General features: G+C 36.5%; 1 protein-coding gene and 1 long non-coding RNA gene across 2 annotated transcripts in view; both read left to right on the forward strand.

The window, feature by feature from the left end:
• Nucleotides 1-20,507, forward strand: part of LOC134803830 (uncharacterized) — a 180,380-nt gene that overhangs the window by 126,118 nt on the left and 33,755 nt on the right. The window lies entirely within an intron of this gene.
• On the forward strand, nucleotides 4,692-19,412 carry LOC134803626 (uncharacterized). Its single transcript, XM_063776410.1, has 6 exons — nucleotides 4,692-5,987; nucleotides 7,591-7,696; nucleotides 11,417-11,595; nucleotides 13,137-13,249; nucleotides 15,761-15,916; nucleotides 17,788-19,412. The coding sequence occupies exons 1-6, from the start codon at nucleotides 4,996-4,998 to the stop codon at nucleotides 18,906-18,908; spliced, it is 2,667 nt and encodes an 888-aa protein (XP_063632480.1). The 5' UTR covers nucleotides 4,692-4,995; the 3' UTR covers nucleotides 18,909-19,412.

A 20,507-nucleotide genomic window follows, 5' to 3' on the forward strand; every position in this document is an offset into this window, starting at 1 on the left:
AATATAATGTCCATTCCATTAATGCACAGATGATAGATAATTTTCCACTAAAAATATTCGGAGAAATAATTATAGTCATGTTGTATGCAAGATACCAGGAAATTCACTCATTTTATTTTATTTATTATTTACATTGATAAAAAATTAGGCTGCAGTCGATATCGATACTTCGTATCTTATACTTGTAGACATCCCTAGTTCACAATGAAAGTGGATATGAAATATCTAATTTTCGATGTGTTTATAGCCTGCTACACCAAAATAAGGCTAAAAGTATTTAAAGCAATACTTACCGGTCTTCATCTAATGGAAATGTCACCATAAACTTCCTTTTTTGCGATTTTCGCGAGCGTATCAATTGCCACATATTTCGCACTGAAACAACTTAGTTTTCGGTGGCATTTAAACAAAATCTATTGACTCACTGTATGTTCTTATCACATTTGATTGTTTTGGAAAATAACGAAGGCTTTTAAAAAATAAATTGCAAGAAATACGTAAGTAAAACCTACGAACCGCCATGACAAGCAACAAAGCAATGTGGCTGATAGTTGACATGACAGATGAATAGCACTGACGTTTTATTTTATTTTTTTTGGCTATGGCTAGGTTACTAAACTCCATGCAAAACCTTTTTTTTTGTTCCTAGTTGCGTCAGCCTGTAGTGTACGATTAACAATGTGGCCCACCTTGCTGTAGCCATGTCGATAAAGTCATATCGATAAACTATCGACATTTCTTGCCATTTTAATTTTACTTCAAAGGTTTAACGATACCTAAAATGAACAAAAACGCTTTTATTCTTTATTGTGGTTATCAGATCACAATTTTATCGTCACGCCCCAGCAGGGAACCAAGGGAAAGTTCAGATATTTAATTAAAAATTAAAATACATAAATACCTACTAAAATATGTGTTCCGCAATAATTTAATTATTTTATTACATTATAATATATTCATTATCCATTAGCATTTCAATTATGTTTATGTTTAACGAAGATACTGAAGCTTCAATTAATCGCTATTTCGTTCCGCTGTGTACCGTTTATCGATATATAACATGATTAAAATCGACTTTTCACATCCCTAAAAGAGCACACATATACGCTTTTACGCACACATGTACAGCCTGGGCGCATCAAAAAAGGCAACACTTGATTTGAAGTCCATCTTGTCAACAGTATGGTTGTCCTTTTTTGACAAACGGCATTTTTAAAAGAGCGAGGAGAGAGAAATGATACTAGTTGCTGCGCCGTGAAAGAGAACAGAAAACGTTGGGCCCTTGGTCTGTCCTGTCATTCTGTGTGCATACTCTGTGCTAAAAGTTTATTTCTAATGGCAATACTTTCAAGCAAAGATGTGGGATATCGGATATCGCACGTGGGAGGGTGGATTTCAAAATCCTGCGAAAACTTATGGTTCGGTCTTTATAAAAAAAACTAGTAGGTTGTGCGAGTTGCAACTTTTTTATATGTTTTTAAGAACTATTATCTTCATGTTCCTTCAATTACCATCTCCAATAACTTAATAGTTTTTTTTATATAAAATGTTTTATGTGTCTAAAATCATCACCGTCTACTGGAAAAATCTGAACCTTATTGTTTGCAGTGAAAATTATAGCATACCTATCGTACGATTGCGATTTTTCTTTTACTTATATCTTTTCCATGTTGTTGTTTAACACATGGGAAAATATGCAATAATTCCTTCACCGAGAAAGTACATTTAAAAATATTTAAAATTTTGTCACGAATATTCGTCAACACCGTCATGGTAATGTCAATGTGAGCTTATCTCCGTGTATGAACAACGAAATACCGCTAAAGGTCCTTGCCCTATTTTTCACTTTAATATAGAATGCCAAAAATGATTTCACTATAAAGTCACATCATTGAATCGTGAGAAATATTACGAAAAAATTTGTAAAACGTAGTTTGTCACAACAGAGCATCATCACCGTTATGCTTTGGTTTAAAAAAGTTACAAATGATAGATTAGAAATAATTATTGAAATGAATGGCAAACTACATGAAGTTTATTGTGTAGCATAGACATTAACTACTATTATTCGTATTCTAGAAATAAAAACAAGAAACTCTCAAATCGTCAACACCATACCCATCATCACCGGGAAAAAATGACGACCGGTGATGATTTCATGTGTATGGTGATGACGGTTCTCAGAAACTTTTCTAGTTATTTTGCTATAATTCATTATGAAATTAAGCTGTATGTTTGAAAAACGTTCTCTATGTCTTCTAACACTATATAATGTCTACCTTATAAATGTAGAAGAAGATATGACTATTTTTTTCACACTAGAGGATGGTTAGTTTTAAATAACATTTTGACTGAAGTAGGCAAAATTTAGGTCACTTAGAACTTAGAACATACAAATGTTTATTTTTTATTATCTAATAATGTAAATCGCGCAACTTAGAGTCTGTAATTGCATGTTAGTCGTGTTAAAACAAAGTATTTAAACAAGCAACATATGTTAAGTTTTAAGCGACCATAGGCTACGGTACTGGCTCACTATCGTAATGGCCTTATGTTTTTTGATAATATTATATTAATTGATGTATATAATTACAGCAATTAATAATTATACCATTGGGTAGTCACCGGACCCAATACCTAACATTTTGTAACTTATGACATGCATTACAAGTAGGGGTCTTGCAACTTATAAAATACTGATTATATATTCATGTTTAGCTATTAAACAATATATATATGGATTTAAATCATTATAGCTATTTTTAAAGTTAATTTATAAAACAACAAAAATACAAACTTATGCAATGAATCAAATTATCAAAAAAAAGTAATATATCATAAAAATTAAGCTCACTGGTAAGCCAGCAATTTTATAATATGATATAAATACCAAATTATGCAGTAGATAAAAGAAGATGCGGGTTTAAACTGATAATAAGAGTACAATATTGTTAATATGATTTAACATTGAAAAAACCCAAAAAAATAAATGAATACATAAATTGCCTATTTCTGAATATAAATTATTTAAAATTATACAATAAAAATACTTGTTATATATTTATTTATATGAATAAAATGTTTTTTTTATAATTTTCTAAAAATAATTTATGTAGCTAGTCGTATGTTCAAAAACATGTTATTTGTAATGTTTATTAAAGTTCTAAAGCCTTACAATTAAAAAAAGTTTTTGTTTTTTAAATACGTTTTTAATACATATATAAATTAGTTCCCAAATCGTCATTACCGTACATGCAGTGTCATTACCGTCTATAAAAGAGTCATTACCATACCATGATTGTCATCACCGTCTTGCGTTTTTATTTTCCGAAAGCGATAACTTCAAATATAAGCCACAAATGATTGTATAAATACCATAAATATCCTCAATATACAGCCCCCTATTACTTTTCCCAGCTAGAATCGTGTTAAATTAAACATTTGAAAAAAATATTTTTTTGTATGGTGAAATTTTTGGTGATGAAATCCACCCGGGAAATCGTAGGCTGCGACTCGTTCTATTTTATGACCGGTGTTGCCTGCTCATTACTAAGCTTTACTTCTACGCAATTTATAATTAAAGTGGTACATGAAGTTGAAGCTTTGCTTCGGTAATTGGGATACATAATACTGTTGTTTAGGATCGACGACACGAGCAGCGCTTCTTTGAACCGACACAAATTACTCCAGCTGGTCACCTGCTAATAGATAAACAATGAATGACGGATGTGGTAACACAACTGTAATTTTATTTCCAATTATCTGATAATTGCGAGTTAACTAGGCGCTAGATAAAGCATCAGATGTAATATAATACATGATATCTAGATAACACAACCAAGGAATAAATACTATAAGTATGTACCTAATTAATAGTATTACGCAATATTTTACAAAACGCAATAACACATTTATTCATTCGGGTATTTACCAGTCATAGATACAATTTTATAATATACCTAAAATATCGTGTCATTCATGTCACATTTAGCTAAATTTTCTGGCTCTACAGACATCAGCACAATAGAGTGAGATGAAAGTATAGTTATTAGTTACGATGAGACGAAAGTTATATATGAGTTATGGGATGACAATGACTGAGCTTGGGGAAAGACAAAAACAACATCGAATTTTAAACTAGAGTCTGCGCGGAAAGAGAAGAGTCGTGAAATGTATGGGGTCCATTACATTCCACGACTCTTCTCTTTCCGAACAGACTCTAACTCCACTGTACATTAAATTAGGTTAAACTTAAAGTTTCGAGACATAGAAGAATTGGTTTGGACGTGTTAATTATTAAAAATAAATGAAAGGCGCGAAGGGTGATCGTCCCATAGAAAATTTGAATTTCGCTCCTTTCTCTACTAACAAACTTGTTTGACCAGCTATATGCACGCATTTTAACAAGTTAAGAAAATATACATAATATTCGTTTTCATCATAGAAACTTTACGTTGGTCGGTTTTTCCCGCTTTTAGATCCTAACTATGGTAACCCTGAAAAGAAGCTGTCAAAACTACGCTCCATTCCTTTTCACGTAAGAGGGGAAACAAAATATTTTACAATACGAATTTTAATTTAAATAACATTCTAAAATTATACACTACAAACGTGCTCCACTTTTGGACACAAATTACTATTTTAATGATAAAAAAAACAAGTTAATTTTTAAAAATAAAAAGGGTTCGCTAGATAAATTGGTGTTTAAATGTGAAATGGATCTCCCAAGGTCGTTGAACAAACGTCAAACCTCCAATATGGGGACTTTCGTACTGGCGTCGATTGCTTGGGGGATACCCTGACTGTAATTTAGTTTCTTCTACTGTGTATTCGTGTGATGTAATTTGACGTACTTATAATAAAGTAAACACTGCGCAATGAGGTTAAAAATATCAATAATAATTTAAATAATTTAATGTGTGTGAATTAATTCACGTGATTTTGAATTACAAATGAAATTTTGATGCCGTGTTGATTTATATACACAAGTTAAAGATGTCACAAACGGGCCCTCAAAAGACTGTACTTAAACCTATAATAATTGGTAACAGGAAAATGTATCTTCATCCGCCAAAAGTTTTAACTAAAGTGCCGTATAGATCGATTCAGCAATACAAAGATGAGATCATTTATTCGTCGCCGAATTGTGACTTTTTAAGAGGGGAGTCCCAGGAAGTAGTGATAGTGAATCGAATGAACTTGTTCACTAAGACGTGTCGGACGGTCGCGAGGTGTACTAGCCGGGGAATTTGCGTGGAAACTACGTCAGACATCGTCGTCGCCGCTATAGGTCAGAAGAATTACGAAAGAGTCCTGTGCGCTTTATCATCCGTATTCAATGAAGAAACTAAAGTTAGAGGCATTTTAGCTTTGTTGGGTGTCCAAAAAACCTTCAACACCATCGGGACACAGAGTAGTATGGAAATAACTGAGGTTAAGAAAGATCTTGCCAGTACGGGAAGCCAAACTGATGATTCTCGATTATATTTTTCCTTAAAAGAAAAACAAAGGAGACGGATACGGAGACCGTTGGCACCGTATGTTGTTACGGAAAAAGTGAAGAAATTTGTGGTGAATCCCAGTGATGTGAGGAAAAACGTAACCAAGAAAAAGGCGGAAGAGAAAATCCAGCAATTTAGAGAGAAGGCCCTTCCAGAGTTAAGAGAAGTGATAGATGAAGACAGTAATATTTCAGACGCCAGTAACTTATCGGCGTCCAGTTGGCCTAGCGTTCCAGGGATCCTTGATAACACGGATCAGTTTCTGAACCAGATCGACAAAGTTACGGATAAGACGTTAAATTCTACGGAGATCAAACTGCGAGACGGTAGTGTTATAATGATTCCGGTTAAGCCTGAGGACGACTTCCATATAGCAACACCAGAGGTGCTCAAAAATGTGACGCGCGAGGAAGGGCTGAAGCTTTTATGGCATCAGGCGTTCATTGACTTCAAATTGTGTCTCGAACAAGATGAAGATGGATATTAGTGAGTAACTCATATTTTTTCTTATTTAACCTTTTAACCGCCGTAGTCTGATATATAAGACATACAAAATCGGGCTAATTTCGCCGTGGTCTGATAAATAAGACTAAACTTCGTGTAACTTCGCACCGCCATCGCCACAAGCACTCTTGATGAAAAATTCTATGGCTATTAAAAGGACAAAAATGTTTTTTGGGTTTAACATTAACTTTTTGATCCCCAATTGAGCCCAACCTTAGTGACAAGGTTCAAGGTGTACAGGCCACATATTATAGGCGTGCGTGGCATTCTAAGGGTCCAAAAATACCACATGGAACTATGCTATAATTATAAAGTAACACTACTTGACCCTCATTTTATCAATTTTAGGGTTCCATACCCAAAGGGTCTGTCTGTCTATTTCCAGGCTGTGTCTCATGAACCGTGATAGCTACACAGTTGAAATTTTCACAGATGATGTAGGGTAATTGCGTCAGTTTACCGTCCAGTGGCAGTTTCCGTCCACTTGACGGATTAGCAAATAATACATTTTTATGTAGATAGATAAATTGTTTAGATATTAGAATAGAATAGAATAGTTTTTTATTCGTAAACACACAGACAATAGACATACATAGAAAAACATAGTGAAAAATAAAGTGTCACGAAATGGTATTAAGGATTGCAATAAGTCCAAATTTGTGCAGCAATGAAGGTTTATATTCAAATTTCGTCAAGTGGACGGAAACTGACACCGGACGAAAACTAGGGCAATGACCCTATTTCTGTTGCCGCTCGCTATAACAACAAATACTAAAAAGTACGGAACTTTCGGTGGGCGAGTCCCACTCGCACTTGTCCGGATTTTTTTTAATACTATATAGTTGAGTCATAAAATTATAAAAAGTCCCTTTTCCCATCAAACAACGTATAATGTCCTCAAAGATACAGTTTATTGCACTTATGAATGTACAATATTTCTAAGAAATGTTACTCCAATTTCTAGAATTGTACGAGTTGTTGATTTGTGATAAGATTAATTTTATCTGATATTAGTGGGGCAAACCCTGTAACCACACATTGCCATTCAATAAATATTGTAACTTCGTGCAATTCTGTAATAGTTTGTATTCCCCTCCACTCCGTTGCCGAAATGTTCATACTAGAGATGGGCCGAATATTCGGTAGTTATTCGGTATTCGGCATATTTTTCAATGTCAGTATCCGGCCGAATAGTTCGGTTCGAACTGCCGAATATTTACCGAATAAACAAATTACTTACTTTTTAAGGGCGTCTGCTAGCTGGCGAGGGTGCACTTCGCGGTCAGGCATGAGGCGGGTCCGTTTCTTTTCTTAAACATTCCCGGCCGGTCCAGAGGGGAAAGGTAAAAACACGAGGAGTGCAGATCGCAGACCCGTATGAACTTGTTTTCAGCGTTTAGGCAGTTTTAGCCCAACCGAATATTCGGCTGAATATTCGTATTCGGTATGATCTGAACCGAATATTCGGCCGAATATTCGTATTCGGCAAAGCCCATATTCGGCCCATCTCTGGTTAATATCATACTTAACGACGACGAACGAAGCGAGGAGCAGTGTGCTAACTAAACCTTGTGCTTGTTTGCAGCCCTCTCCACATCGCAGTGCTACACAATGACGTGGACCTTGTAAGGAGACAGTGCGCGTCGTTGCGAGCTCGACATGAATCCGTGGATATACCCGCAGGTGGCTTGGTAAGTACTAACTTACTCTGGCAGCAGCAACCCAAAGTGTGTCTTGGGCGTCTTGGCCTACATCGCGACTGATCCCGGTCCTGAGCAGTTTTTCGCCAGTCTTCGACCTGGAGCTCGCGCAGATCAGCGTCCACCACATCCGCCCATCGATACCTAGGTCGACCGGCCGGGGGCGGGCTGTCGGTTTTCGCTCTTTTCACCGCCCGATCACCTATACGATACGATACGCTCAAGATGGCTGAGCCACCGAAGCCTTTGCGCCTTTGTCACACCAATGATGTTTGGTTAAGCTACTTAGTTATTCAACTTCGGCGTTTTTGCGGCTTGGTAAGTGCATTTATTAATTATATAACTTCGTTTTGTAAGGATTTGAGGATGTTTTTAAAAGAGTGTCCCACTGTTGGGAAAAGGCCTGTTCCCTTGATTTCCACGATTCCCGGAGCTTCCTTCGGCCAATTGTTAAGAAAGGTGAGGTCATACCGTCATCTCTGTCAGAGCAGGCTCAAATTAAGTTTCTCTTTGGGCCGATACAGACGGACTGCAACGTGTAGGGGAACAAGTGGCGGATTTGCAGTCTTTGCTGCCCTAGCCCCCTGGATTGTAGCTGCCCCTTTCTCAGCACCCATTCATATTGACTACATTTTGAGTTATCTATTGTTTATCAGCGAATTTTTTGTCACAATTTGCCGCCCCCAAAAAACTTGCCGCCCTAGGCCCGGGCCTATTTGGCTTTAGGGCAAATCCGCCACTGATGGGAACTGCACGCCAACTGCAATGTCGGTGTGCAGTTCCCATACAAGTTGAAGTCTGTCTCTAGGTACCGCGCGGCCCTTTCTTAGCTAACTCTCAATATATTACTCTCGGATCTGGGAACCTTCGCGTGCTCGGCTTTCAATATAATTCGCGCCAAAGATCGCCGTTGCATCTCTCATAAGTCTCATAACAAATATAAATACTTAATGTCATCTAGGTACGGATGTGCATAATTGTGTTCCATCGTATTTTCCCTACAACGTACGAACGTGTCTTGCCATTTCAGTCAGTCTCGCAACAAAAAGTACCGAGGTTGACTGAAGTAGCATGACAAATGCGAACGTTTCCGAGAAAATACGATGGAAAACAATTATGCACTAGTAATGTCATCTAGGTACATGTTTGTAATTATAATAATGTAATGGTTATTTTATTAGGTCTTTAAATGACCATTTATAGATAGTAAACATCTTATTTTTGTATGTCACAAGTGCCGGTATGTATCTATTAAAATACTTCACTTTATACTAATGTTTTATACAAATAACATGTTTTCATTGGAGATAACAGACATATCAAGTTTACATCAAGGTACTTTACTTAGGTTAAGTCCCTGTTAAGATTATCAGTCTATTATAGACTTTATTAGTCAAATCTTAAAGTTCATTTCACATTAAAACTGGCAATGTGAGTTACGACTAATAGGCATTGACAATTTATGATGTTTACTTCAAATTCATAAGGACTTTATTGCTCAAGACTAAGTTGATTTTGGTTTGAAATGCACTTCTATAGGTAATTTTATACTGATCATTAGGAGTGCAATTTTGTACTGTTGTAAATGTTGATGATTTAGTAAAAACGTCATAACTCCACTACAAGGAATTTGAACTATATGGCATTGGCATAAAACTTAAATTAGACCACTCTTTGTTTTCTTTCGTTAAAGTTACACATAAAACAGAAATATACTTTATTTCCTACACTGTAGGTTTAAATTCGTCTGGCTAGGCCTTACGCTGTGTTGACTCAAGTTACCAATTCCGATTATACTTACCGCATTACCAACTGGCGACTGGGGTCATAATGCTATCTCTTTCACTCTTTAGTTGGTCTTAACAAGGGTAAAGGAGATAGCATTATGATCTTATCTTATAGTGAGTTTTTTCCAGTAACTTCTGAACAGAATGTGCAACGTAACTTACTTTTTATGCATCTCGCTCGTACTCGCATATTAGTGCGGGCAACATGTATAAAAAGTAAATTACACATGTTAGCGTATATGTCAGTTTTGACATTGTTTTGACACTGTCAGTGACTCATGGTACGGGTACTTGTAGTTCACACTTCGCATTGGCGCTGCATCCGCGTGATGGCATGCGAATAAGACGGCGCTATATATATGTAAACCGCCGTCTCACTCGCACACCATTGTGGAATACAGTGCACGGTGTTTCCGTATGATAATTTAGACGGCGCGCGAACTCGCATGCGAGTTTCATTACATTGCGGTTTTTGATCGATCGGTTGAATTGGACGTCACCAACGGTCCGCAATGTAACTGAAATCGCATGCGAGTTCGCGCGCCGTCTAAATCAGCCCTTATACTTTTAGATATTTTATTTTCAACCCTTATATTTGAAAACCGGCCAAGTGCGAGTCGGACTCGCAAACGAAGGGTTCCGTAATACCATTATCTATAAAAACGGTCACCCATCCAAGTACTGACCCCGCCCGACGTTGCTTAACTTTGGTCAAAAATCACGTTTGTTGTATGGGAGCCCCACTTAAATCTTTATTTTATTCTGTTTTTAGTATTTGTTGTTATAACGGCAACATAAATACATCATCTGTGAAAATGTCAACTGTCTATCTATCACGGTTCGTGAGATACAGCCTGGTGACAGACAGACGGACGGACAGACGGACGGACGGACGGACGGACAGCGGAGTCTTAGTAATAGGGTCCCGTTTTACCCTTTGGGTACGGAACCCTAATAAAAACCGGGCAAGTGCGAGTCGGACTCGCGCACGAAGGGTTCCGTACCATAATGAAAAAAAAAACGGAAAAAAATGCAAAAAGAAACGGTCACCCATCGAAGTACTGACCACGCCCGACGTTGCTTAACTTTGGTCAAAAATCACGTTTGTTGTATGGGAGCCCCATTTAAATCTTTATTTTATTCTGTTTTTAGTATTTGTTGTTATAGCGGCAACAGAAATATATCATCTGTGAAAATTTCAACTGTCTAGCTATCACGGTTCGTGAGATACAGCCTGGTGACAGAGAGACGGACGGACGGACGGACAGACGGACGGACGGACAGAGAAGTCTTAGTAATAGGGTCCCGTTTTACCTTTTGGGTACGGAACCCTAAAAATCACCTTTTTTGCCGTGCATAGGGGAAACAGAACCAGTTTTCAATCTATGTAAATAAAATCAATGATTTACTATACTCAAGAAATTGTAGCGCTTACCTTGTGACAAATTGTACAAGTTGCCTTTAGTCGCACCTGGGTAAGCAAGCTCACCGAAATAGACAAGCTATGTTTAACAACGAGTATGATAAAGATGAATGGAATGCGAAAATTAAATCAAACATAACAGATTTCTTCGTAGGTATAGAAATAATTTATTTATAAGGAGCACAAATTTATTTCAAATAAATATGGAAGTATTTTTTGTGCTCCTCTATATAGTTATACAATAATTTGAAAATGGTTTCATATCTTTGCATAGTATCTATGGGGAAAATATAGTACTAATGCTATAATCTCCCATTTCCGGAAAGGTCCCTGGTCATGTTCCACCCTGTATAATATCATTGAAATAAAATAAACATTCGTTCCTTCTGTCACTTACTACGTACATTTAAAAGATTATGCCTTCATGTAGTCGGTATTTTTTTTTAAAGATAATATTTGCAACTATGCCTAAAATGAATATTAATAATGTTTATATTTCAGACGGCCCTCCACATGGCGGTACGCCAAAACGTGTCCGTCGCCTGCACCAACATACTACTTCAAAATGGCGCCGACCCGCTCCTCTGCGATCAGGACCGGCGTTGCAGTATACATTTGGCTGCTGAATTGGATTCCCCACAACTGAGGACCTTACTGGCTTACTGCGATACTCATGCCAGGTATGTTTAGTGCGCGAATTTCACGTTAGATGACGTTAAACGTGCGAGATGGAATCCTGAATCGCGCTGTTAAGATTTTTCTTGAAATCATGACCCCCTATTATACATTGGTGTTGTAAATATAGTGGTATTGGAGTGTACTTGTTAATGAATTTAGGTATTTAAATACACAACATACACCTTGAAAACGGCACCGACCCGCTTCTCTGCGACCAGGACCGGCGTTACTTGCAGTCTACATTTGGTACATTTGGATTCACCACAACTGAGAACCTTCTAGCTCACTGCGACACGCACGCTAGGTATGTCTAGTATTCGTTGCGTGCAAAGCGGGTGGTGGGGGAAGCCCAAACGATTACAGCGCTCGCTACGGCTAAAAATGTAACCATTGGAGCTAGAGGTTCTAACTACGGCTAAAAATCAAACCATTGGGGCTGAGGTTCTAACTACGGCTAAAAATCAAACCATTGGGGCTGAGGTTCTAACTACGGCTAAAAATCAAACCATTGGGGCTGAGGTTCTAACTACGGCTAAAGATCAAACCATTGGGGCTGAGGTTCTAACTACGGCTAAAGATCAAACCATTGGGGCTGAGGTTCTAACTACGGCTAAAGATCAAACCATTGGGGCTGAGGTTCTAACTACGGCTAAAGATCAAACCATTGGGGCTGAGGTTCTAACTACGGCTAAAGATCAAACCATTGGGGCTGAGGTTCTAACTACGGCTAAAGATCAAACCATTGGGGCTGAGGTTCTAACTACGGCTAAAGATCAAACCATTGGGGCTGAGGTTCTAACTACGGCTAAAAATCTAACCATTGGGGCTGAGGTCCTACCACGAAAAACGATAATCGAAATTTTTCGTTATCTGCCTATCGCTCTTGCATATTCGAGCCATACAGGTCGATTTTCATTTTTTGCAGTTGAGCATGAGCTGAACATTGACTGATTTAAACTTTCACCATTCTTCTAATGCCGTCCTCGAAACGTCGGAGGTAAATTTAAAACTTAATTTTACGCGATTAAGTCCCGTCGTTGCGCATAACGTCCTAACAAGATATGTTATATGTATTTTTGGCATTTAGTATAATCAAAGACATATGTAACTTCGTATAAGACGAATAAAGTCTAAGGAAAAAACGTGCCTCGGAATTCAAGTGAAAGTCATTCTCGAATAGATGGCGCACACATCTTTAGCCTATCCTCGGCTAGATGGCGTGACGACACCGTTTCATATTTAACAATTTTAACACATAGATATCAGTGAATGAACATGGATCAAAATGATATAAAAATAATAAAATCATTTATCCATATATATACATTTTTTGATAACTTTATACGTTTTCATTTTGAGTTTTAGTCGTGTGTCGATAGATGGCAGTAAATTTACAGTGACTACAAAATTTACAATGACAGGACCCCTCTATACTATCTATTCTCTTTGGTATAATGAAAGAGAATACAGGTCTATGCGAAGTTGTATAAATCCGTGAGACGATTTTGGTGTGGTTATAATATATGTGATTTCTCTTATACAGGAGCGTGCTCAAAAACAACCTAGACTTCTGGCGGCCCGAACTCGATTCCAAGTCGGACAACGAACTTACAAGATTAATGTATAACTGCATTAGCGAGATGTTCGACGACCAAGGTAAGGGATTGTGGCGTCTCCTCTGACACTGCCAACGTCGTGCCACAATGTTCTAACAGATGGCGTTAGGGAGCTAAAACGCAATTTGGTAGAAACCTACATCGCGCTTTCGGCGTTCCAAACGTCAGTTGCTATATATACAACTTCGGTAGTCAAGCATAACATCCGCCTGGACAGAATACTATTGCCCTCTCTCTACACTTCCTACAGATTTATAAAGTTTACTAGCTACTGCCCGCGACATCTACTATGTTCTTCCCAGGGCATCAAATTGTCTCCATACCAAATTTAATCTTAATTGGTTTAATGGTTAAAGCGTGAAGAGTTGACAGACAGACATACATGGATATTATCGTATTTATAATATTAGTAGGGATTATAAAAACAACCTAGATTTCTGGCGGCCCGAACTCGAATCCAAGTCGTACAACGAACTTATACTTATTACAAGATTAATGTATAACTGCATTAGCGAGATGTTCGACGAGGGATCCCTTTGTTTCCCATAAACTTATTGTTTCGAATTTCGATAGTCAGAAATTGATATCCATATAATTTATGGACATAAACATCTAAAGTCATAATTTTTGTTAAGTATAACGTTTCATAGTTCTAATGTTAAACATCTATAATATTATACGCTATAATCACAAAAGTTATAAAATTGATGAGTATAACATTCAAAGGTATATCAATAATTATTCAGAAATATTTTAAGGCATATATTAAGGCGGAACTAATGGTCGTTAATCATATCGTTTTAATGTCATCCCTTTGTTTCCCATAAACTTACTGTTTCGAATTTCGATAGTCAGAAAATGACATCCTCTAATATTCTAATATTTAGGAGCTATATTATTAAACATTATGACTTTCAATAATTATGTCAAACAAAGGGACCCCCATTTTTAATGACTAAAGTGAATTACGTCTAAGAAACCAAATCAATAACATCATTCATATAAAGAAAAAAGAAATCTGTTTCCTCAGCTAGGTTTGTTAACAGTTACCTTGTGTCCCTCAGAGCGGAAACTACATGAAAAATAAGAAATGGCGGGGAAATCAGTAAGCCAAACAATAAAAAATCTGTTTCCTCAGGTAGGTTCGTTAGTTACCTTGTGTCCCTCAGAGCGGAAATAGGAGCCCCGCGAACTCCGTCGACTCGTTGGCGGGACGAAATGGCTTAATAAACTACATGAAAAATAAGAAATGGAGGGGAAATCAGTAAGCCAAATAAAAAATAATCCCCAGGGAGGTAGGCAAGCATGCAATTTGAATTGTTTAATTTTATAACTATTGACAATATGACTAATAAAAATTATGATGGAAAACGTTATGCTCTAAAAAAAATTGAACTTAAAATGTAGGGAATGCAATAGAGCCCCTACTTATCATTATAACCTGCGATAAAAGACCTTACAACGATTATTGCAACCAAGTTTATTGCCTTCAACATTATGTAATGGTATACCTTCTGGACTTTGAATATTATGAGTAACAAATTTTATGACTAACAATAATAATGACCTGCAAAAATCGGAACTGCAATTTATATTGTTAAAATTTATGACTATTGACAATATGACTAATCAAAATGATGATGGAAAACGTTATGGACTTAAAAAATCGGAACAAAAAATGTATGGGAACCAATAGAGACCCGTTCGACGACCAAGGTAAGGGTTTGTGGCGTCAATGACGCTGCCTACGTCGTACCACAATGTTCTAACAGATGGCGTTTTCAATGAATGTAGGCGCAGGCAAAGAAAATTTGAAATAGAGAGTTACTGTCATGGTAAATTATGTAGCTACAGTAAATTTTCTGCCATCTTTCGACAGGCTATTAAAACTGTTAGAACGCCATTTAACTTTGATCCTTATTCTTTCACTGATATGTGTTAACTTATTACATATTAATATTAACGCCATCTACTCGACTATAGGCCAAATTCAAATAATTTATTTCAGAATAAAATTCCATATACATTCACAATAAAATAACTACAATAAAATTAAAATTAACTGAAGTATAATTATTTAATTAAATATGTTAGTAACATTAGGTACCTAATACTTAAAAACTATGTTAGCACACAAAGGTATGGTGCAATCTTTTCGAGCGATGGCGCCATAATCTTCAGCCTACTCTCGAGTAGATGGCGTTAATATTAATATTTAACAAGTTGATACATATAAGTGAAGGAATAAGGATCAAAGTCAAATGGCGTTCTAACAATTTTAATCTTTTGTCGAAAGATGGCAGTAAATGTACTGTAGCTACATAATTTTGCATGACGGTAACTCTCTATTTCAAATTATCTTTGCTTCTGGGCACGCTGCCAATAGACGGCGATTTGGGGCAAATTTTCTATTTATAGTTAATTTTTAAGTTTCGTTTTTAATTTCAGTTTGTAATTTTTATTTTAAGGCCTTTCATTACTTGTTGTTTATAAATACAACCTTCTTGTTAGGTGAATGAAAATAATATTGTGATAACTGTTTGAATCGCAGGCTACAGTCCACTGATGATAGCAGCGGAGGCGGGTATCCCCTCGAACGTGTCGCTGCTGTGCGCGCGCTGTGGGCCGCTGGTGGACGCGCCGGCGCCCGACTGCGGCGCCACCGCGCTGTACCGCGCCGTCGCTCGAGCCTGCCTGCACGCCAAAGGTAACCGGCTCAAACCATATTTTATTTTCTTTTTTTTTATTTTCTTTATTTAGGATTACCAACAGATAATACATCTTACATGCTCTTAAATCTATATAACAATCATGACTGATGCTTATCTAATTATAGGTAACCACAACTTATATAAGTGTCTTGTATCTGTGAACAATATTTAACATGCGGTAAACTTATGGGTAAATGAATTAACAGGTACCAGTACATTACATTAACTAACATTACATAACTTGACAACTAGGGTGATGTTAAATTGTCGATAACAATTGTTAACTACATGTATACTTATATACAAATATTTTCTATTAATATTTTATAAAGTATTATTAAGACATCTGTGAATCTGTGGCTACAATTACTTTGGGATATTCAGTGAGCCAACATATTTCGTCACCTTCTTTTTAAACTGTGCAGGTCTATCGTTAAATATGTCAACTCACGCAGAGCCGGGGATATAATTGTATAATTTTGTCATTCTTAAAAGGGCAGAATTACGACCTAAATTTGTTTTTCCAAATGGAATGCTAAACAGTTTATACAAACCGGGACGAGGTAGCTTAGCAGGAGTAGTTATTTTAATTTTACTTAGCAATTCTGGACAATCCAGCCCCTTACTATTAACCAATTAGAGCATAGACAACATCTAATCGAAGGTTAGCTGGAAGAGATCCCTTATAGGGATAAGTTCGCCTTTGTACTTCCATTACTGTAATTTATTTTTGTAAACCTGTGTTGTGTACAATAAAGTGATTACTACTACTACTACTACTACAACACACTCAACTGACACACACAAAACTGACACTAACTGACTGAAACAGACATGCAGAATCTGACAATAAATGATTACTTACTTACTTATAGAGAAATATAGTAAAAAGTTTTTGGCAAAAATTTCATTTTTGGTACAAGCTTTTATCGCTGACTGCACTTTTCGTACGACAGACAACTAATACTCATCGAGACAATTCTAAAAACCCCTAACACAATTAGGTTGCGTTGTTTCATCACAGAGTTCCTATGGCCACCTCCTGTCTCCATCATCAGATCGCCTCAATGGTACCATAATATTGCATTGTCATCCGATTTATACATGCATGCAAAATTTCAGCTCAATCGGAAACCGGGAAGTGGATCAAATTTAACTTGCAAGATTTGATTACAGACAGACACCGGGACAGGTGAAACTAAATAAAAGCTTGTAAAATAGAGTGAATAGACTTCATACATCATACATCAGTTTTGGTACCAAAACGACTATTATTTTCGCAGTCGACATCTAGCATCGAGTAGCGGAATTATCGGTACCGCTACTCGATACTAGAAATCTCTAGTGTCGCGACTCACGAAAATTGTATTGAACAACAATTTACAACTAATATTAAAAACAGAAGGAGTTGAAAATAGAGTTCCGGTTAATCTGGTTATTATTAGACTTTTCGGTCGGTAAAATCTATTGTCAAGTAGCAGTACTGATAATTTCGCTACTCGATGCTAGATGTCGACTACGAAAATAATAGTCTTTTTGGTACTAAAACTGATGTATGGAGTGAGCACTCTATGTATTTTTCTCTATGCTCGAACTCAAAACCATGTTCAGGTCTTTCCTGTGGACATGTGGAAAACAAAGTTCTCCGCGGCGTCTGTCTGTGTGTATGTATGTTCGCGATAAACTCAATAACTACTGAACGGATTTTCACGCCGTTTCCACCTATCAATAGAGTGATTATTAAGGTTTTGTGTAACCCGTGCGAAGCCGAGCTGTGCCGCTAATTGGTCATAAGGGCCAAATAGCATATAGTTTCTAACCCCAGATGTATACATTATTCTGTACTACATTTGTTTTCTTTTTTCAGAAACCGGAAACACGACGACAACTCCAGAAAAATACCTCAAATCCATAGAGATCCTAGTAGAGCACGGCGCTGATCCGAGCATAGAGAATCAATTCGCATCATCCGTAAACACATTATTAACTGAATTCAACCTCTGCTCTCTATCCATGACCATAGCCAACAAAATGACCGCTTTAAAACATGGTCGCTTCGCCCGGGACAGATTAAACATGATCCTATTTAAAAATAGCGATGGGAGCATAGATTACACAGATATCAATGATGTTACAGATGTAACACCAAGGACTGTGGAAACGGGATTACATGCAGTTATAACTGTTGATGTTCCTGAGAAAAAAAGAAAGTCAAGTCCAAATGTAAATACTGACATTAGTACAGCTTCAAAACCTAAGTTTGGACCTAAAATTGAAGTCTTAAAACAAGTACTAACAGATAACAAAATAGATTATAAAGAAGTAAATATAAATAAATTGAACGAACTCAAACCAGAAACAGCTCAGGATGTAATAATGCAACAAGTCAAACTTGGCAATGTTATTATAAAACCTAAAACGGATGTGAATGATATTGAGAGCAATAAACTTGAATTAAAGAGACCGGCGCTTAAAATACATAAAGTGAATTTGAAAGAAATTAACGATGGAAGTCAGAATAGTAGTGTTACTTTCAAAAGATTGAGCTCGGGACAAATGATAGCTATAACTAAAACGAAACCTCCTGAAGGCGTTTTACCTCCAAACTCGGATAGAAAATTTAACTTTATTAAAATAAAACCTGCACCCATAGTTAATAACGATAAAATTATACAGAAAAGTCCGAAGAAATCAACAGAAGTTGATGAAATTAGATCTGCGAAAGAAAGAAAAATAGATAACGTAGTCATAGTCGAAAATGTTCCGGTGAATACCGGTTTTCAAATACCTAATGTGACGCCTGGTTCTAGCAAAACAGCTAGAGCTAGGGATATAGTCATATCGCCTAAAATCTCGCCTAAAGAACTGAGTAAAAATTTAGTACCTAAAGAACTGAGTATGGATGATATTTCTCCGAAAATAATCATAGGTAAGCAGGACGTTGAAACTGTGAAACGTTTTAAAAAAAGAAAGTTAGTTTCAGAATGAATTTAACATATATAGATGGTCAAGCAAATTTGCCAGTAGAAAAAGGCGCGAAATTCAAATTTTCTATGAGACGATATCCCTTCTCGCCTACATTTTTCAAATTTTCCGCCTTTTTCTACTGACAAGATTTGCTTGACCATCTATATTAACTTGGTGGCTGATTTATATTATATTATGTTGAGATAAAATATGTTTTTATCGCAGAGTTCTCAAATTGGGTATTTGACTGTATTTAAAATAAATTATTTTAACCCATGCATGAAATAAAGCACCAGAAGATTAATAGAGAAACGTAGACAGAAGTTATTTTTAGACACAATTTCTATTTTAAAACTCGTATAAAACTATAAAGAGTAGGTAATTTGATCGTGACGTCACATGCTAGTATTTTCATATGAATTCCATAGTAGTAAATAGTTTTGACAGTTCGTAAAAAGAAACTGATTTGACTAGTAGTCAAATACCCTATAGACAGAGATACAGATGTAGTGTATAATTATTTTCCATCGTTTCACGGAAACGTACTAAGGGGTCATCCATTAATTACGTCACACGAATTTCTAGGTTTTTTTACCCCTCCCTCCCTCCTTGTCACACTTGGTCACATTTGGCAAATCCCTCCCCCCGTGGTGTGACGTCACATTTTATCAACAAAATCGGCAAATCTATAAATATTTATGAAAATATTAAAAAAAAAAAAGAAATATTTAGTAATTTTATAACCCAAAACTGATTGGGAAAGAAAATTAAACGAATAAAAACGATTATCATTCCAAAAACTGTACAGCGAATAAAATTATTTAAATAAATTTTTGGTTACTGATGAAGTTAAAGTGACGTCACAAAGTTTTTGACTCCCCCCTACCCCTTGTCACAACATGTCACATTTTCTCAACCCCCTCCCTCCTCCTAAACGTGTGATGTAATTAATGGATGATCCCTAACGTGTCTTGCTATTTCAGTCAGTCTCGGTACAAAAAGTACTGAGGTTGACTGAAGCAGCATGACAAATACGAACGTATCCGAGAAAATACGATGGAAAACAATTATGCACTACATCTGTAATGTCATCTAGATAACGCTAACGGATAATATTTAGTAAAAAAATAATATTGAATGCATATAAAATTACACTTTGATGATTTATAGGAGTTTTTGAGATTGTCAAGGGATTTAATAATAAATAGTAAATTAACCGTATCTTCGAAGCAATGATAATCTCACGAGACTCCTTATTTAAAATTTATATGAACCGTGATTTCAAGTCTCGCCCAAGGCAGTCATTTTTCCACTTTTAAATTTATTCTAAGCTTAATACCATCGGAATAGTGAAGGAAGCGAAAGGAGGTAGGTAGTAGGGTCGTAGCAAGTGGAAATCCGTGGCCTCTGGCCACCCCTTCGAGAAAAAGACGCGATTATATGTATGTATGTATGTATGTAATAGCATGGGTTTTTCGACTATAATATAAAATTTACATGTTTTTTGAGCCAATGTAGTTTGATTCTAAGTATAATATTTTTGTGTAGGTGTGCCTAAGCCGGTTAGGTTAAGTTTGTTCTATAACTGGAAAATTTACACTAAAATAGGGTAATCCGCCT

The sequence above is a fragment of the Cydia splendana genome, chromosome 27 (assembly GCF_910591565.1).
Source record: "Cydia splendana chromosome 27, ilCydSple1.2, whole genome shotgun sequence".
NCBI classification, from domain to species: Eukaryota; Metazoa; Arthropoda; class Insecta; order Lepidoptera; family Tortricidae; genus Cydia; species Cydia splendana.

Excerpts from the sequence above, each read along its gene's own strand:
- LOC134803626 (XM_063776410.1), top strand. The coding sequence starts at position 4,996 with ATGTCACAAACGGGCCCTCAAAAGACTGTACTTAAACCTATAATAATT. Across the intron at positions 11,596-13,136 it reads TACTGCGATACTCATGCCAG|GAGCGTGCTCAAAAACAACC; the intron begins GTATGTTTAGTG and ends TCTCTTATACAG. Across the intron at positions 13,250-15,760 it reads CGAGATGTTCGACGACCAAG|GCTACAGTCCACTGATGATA; the intron begins GTAAGGGATTGT and ends TTTGAATCGCAG.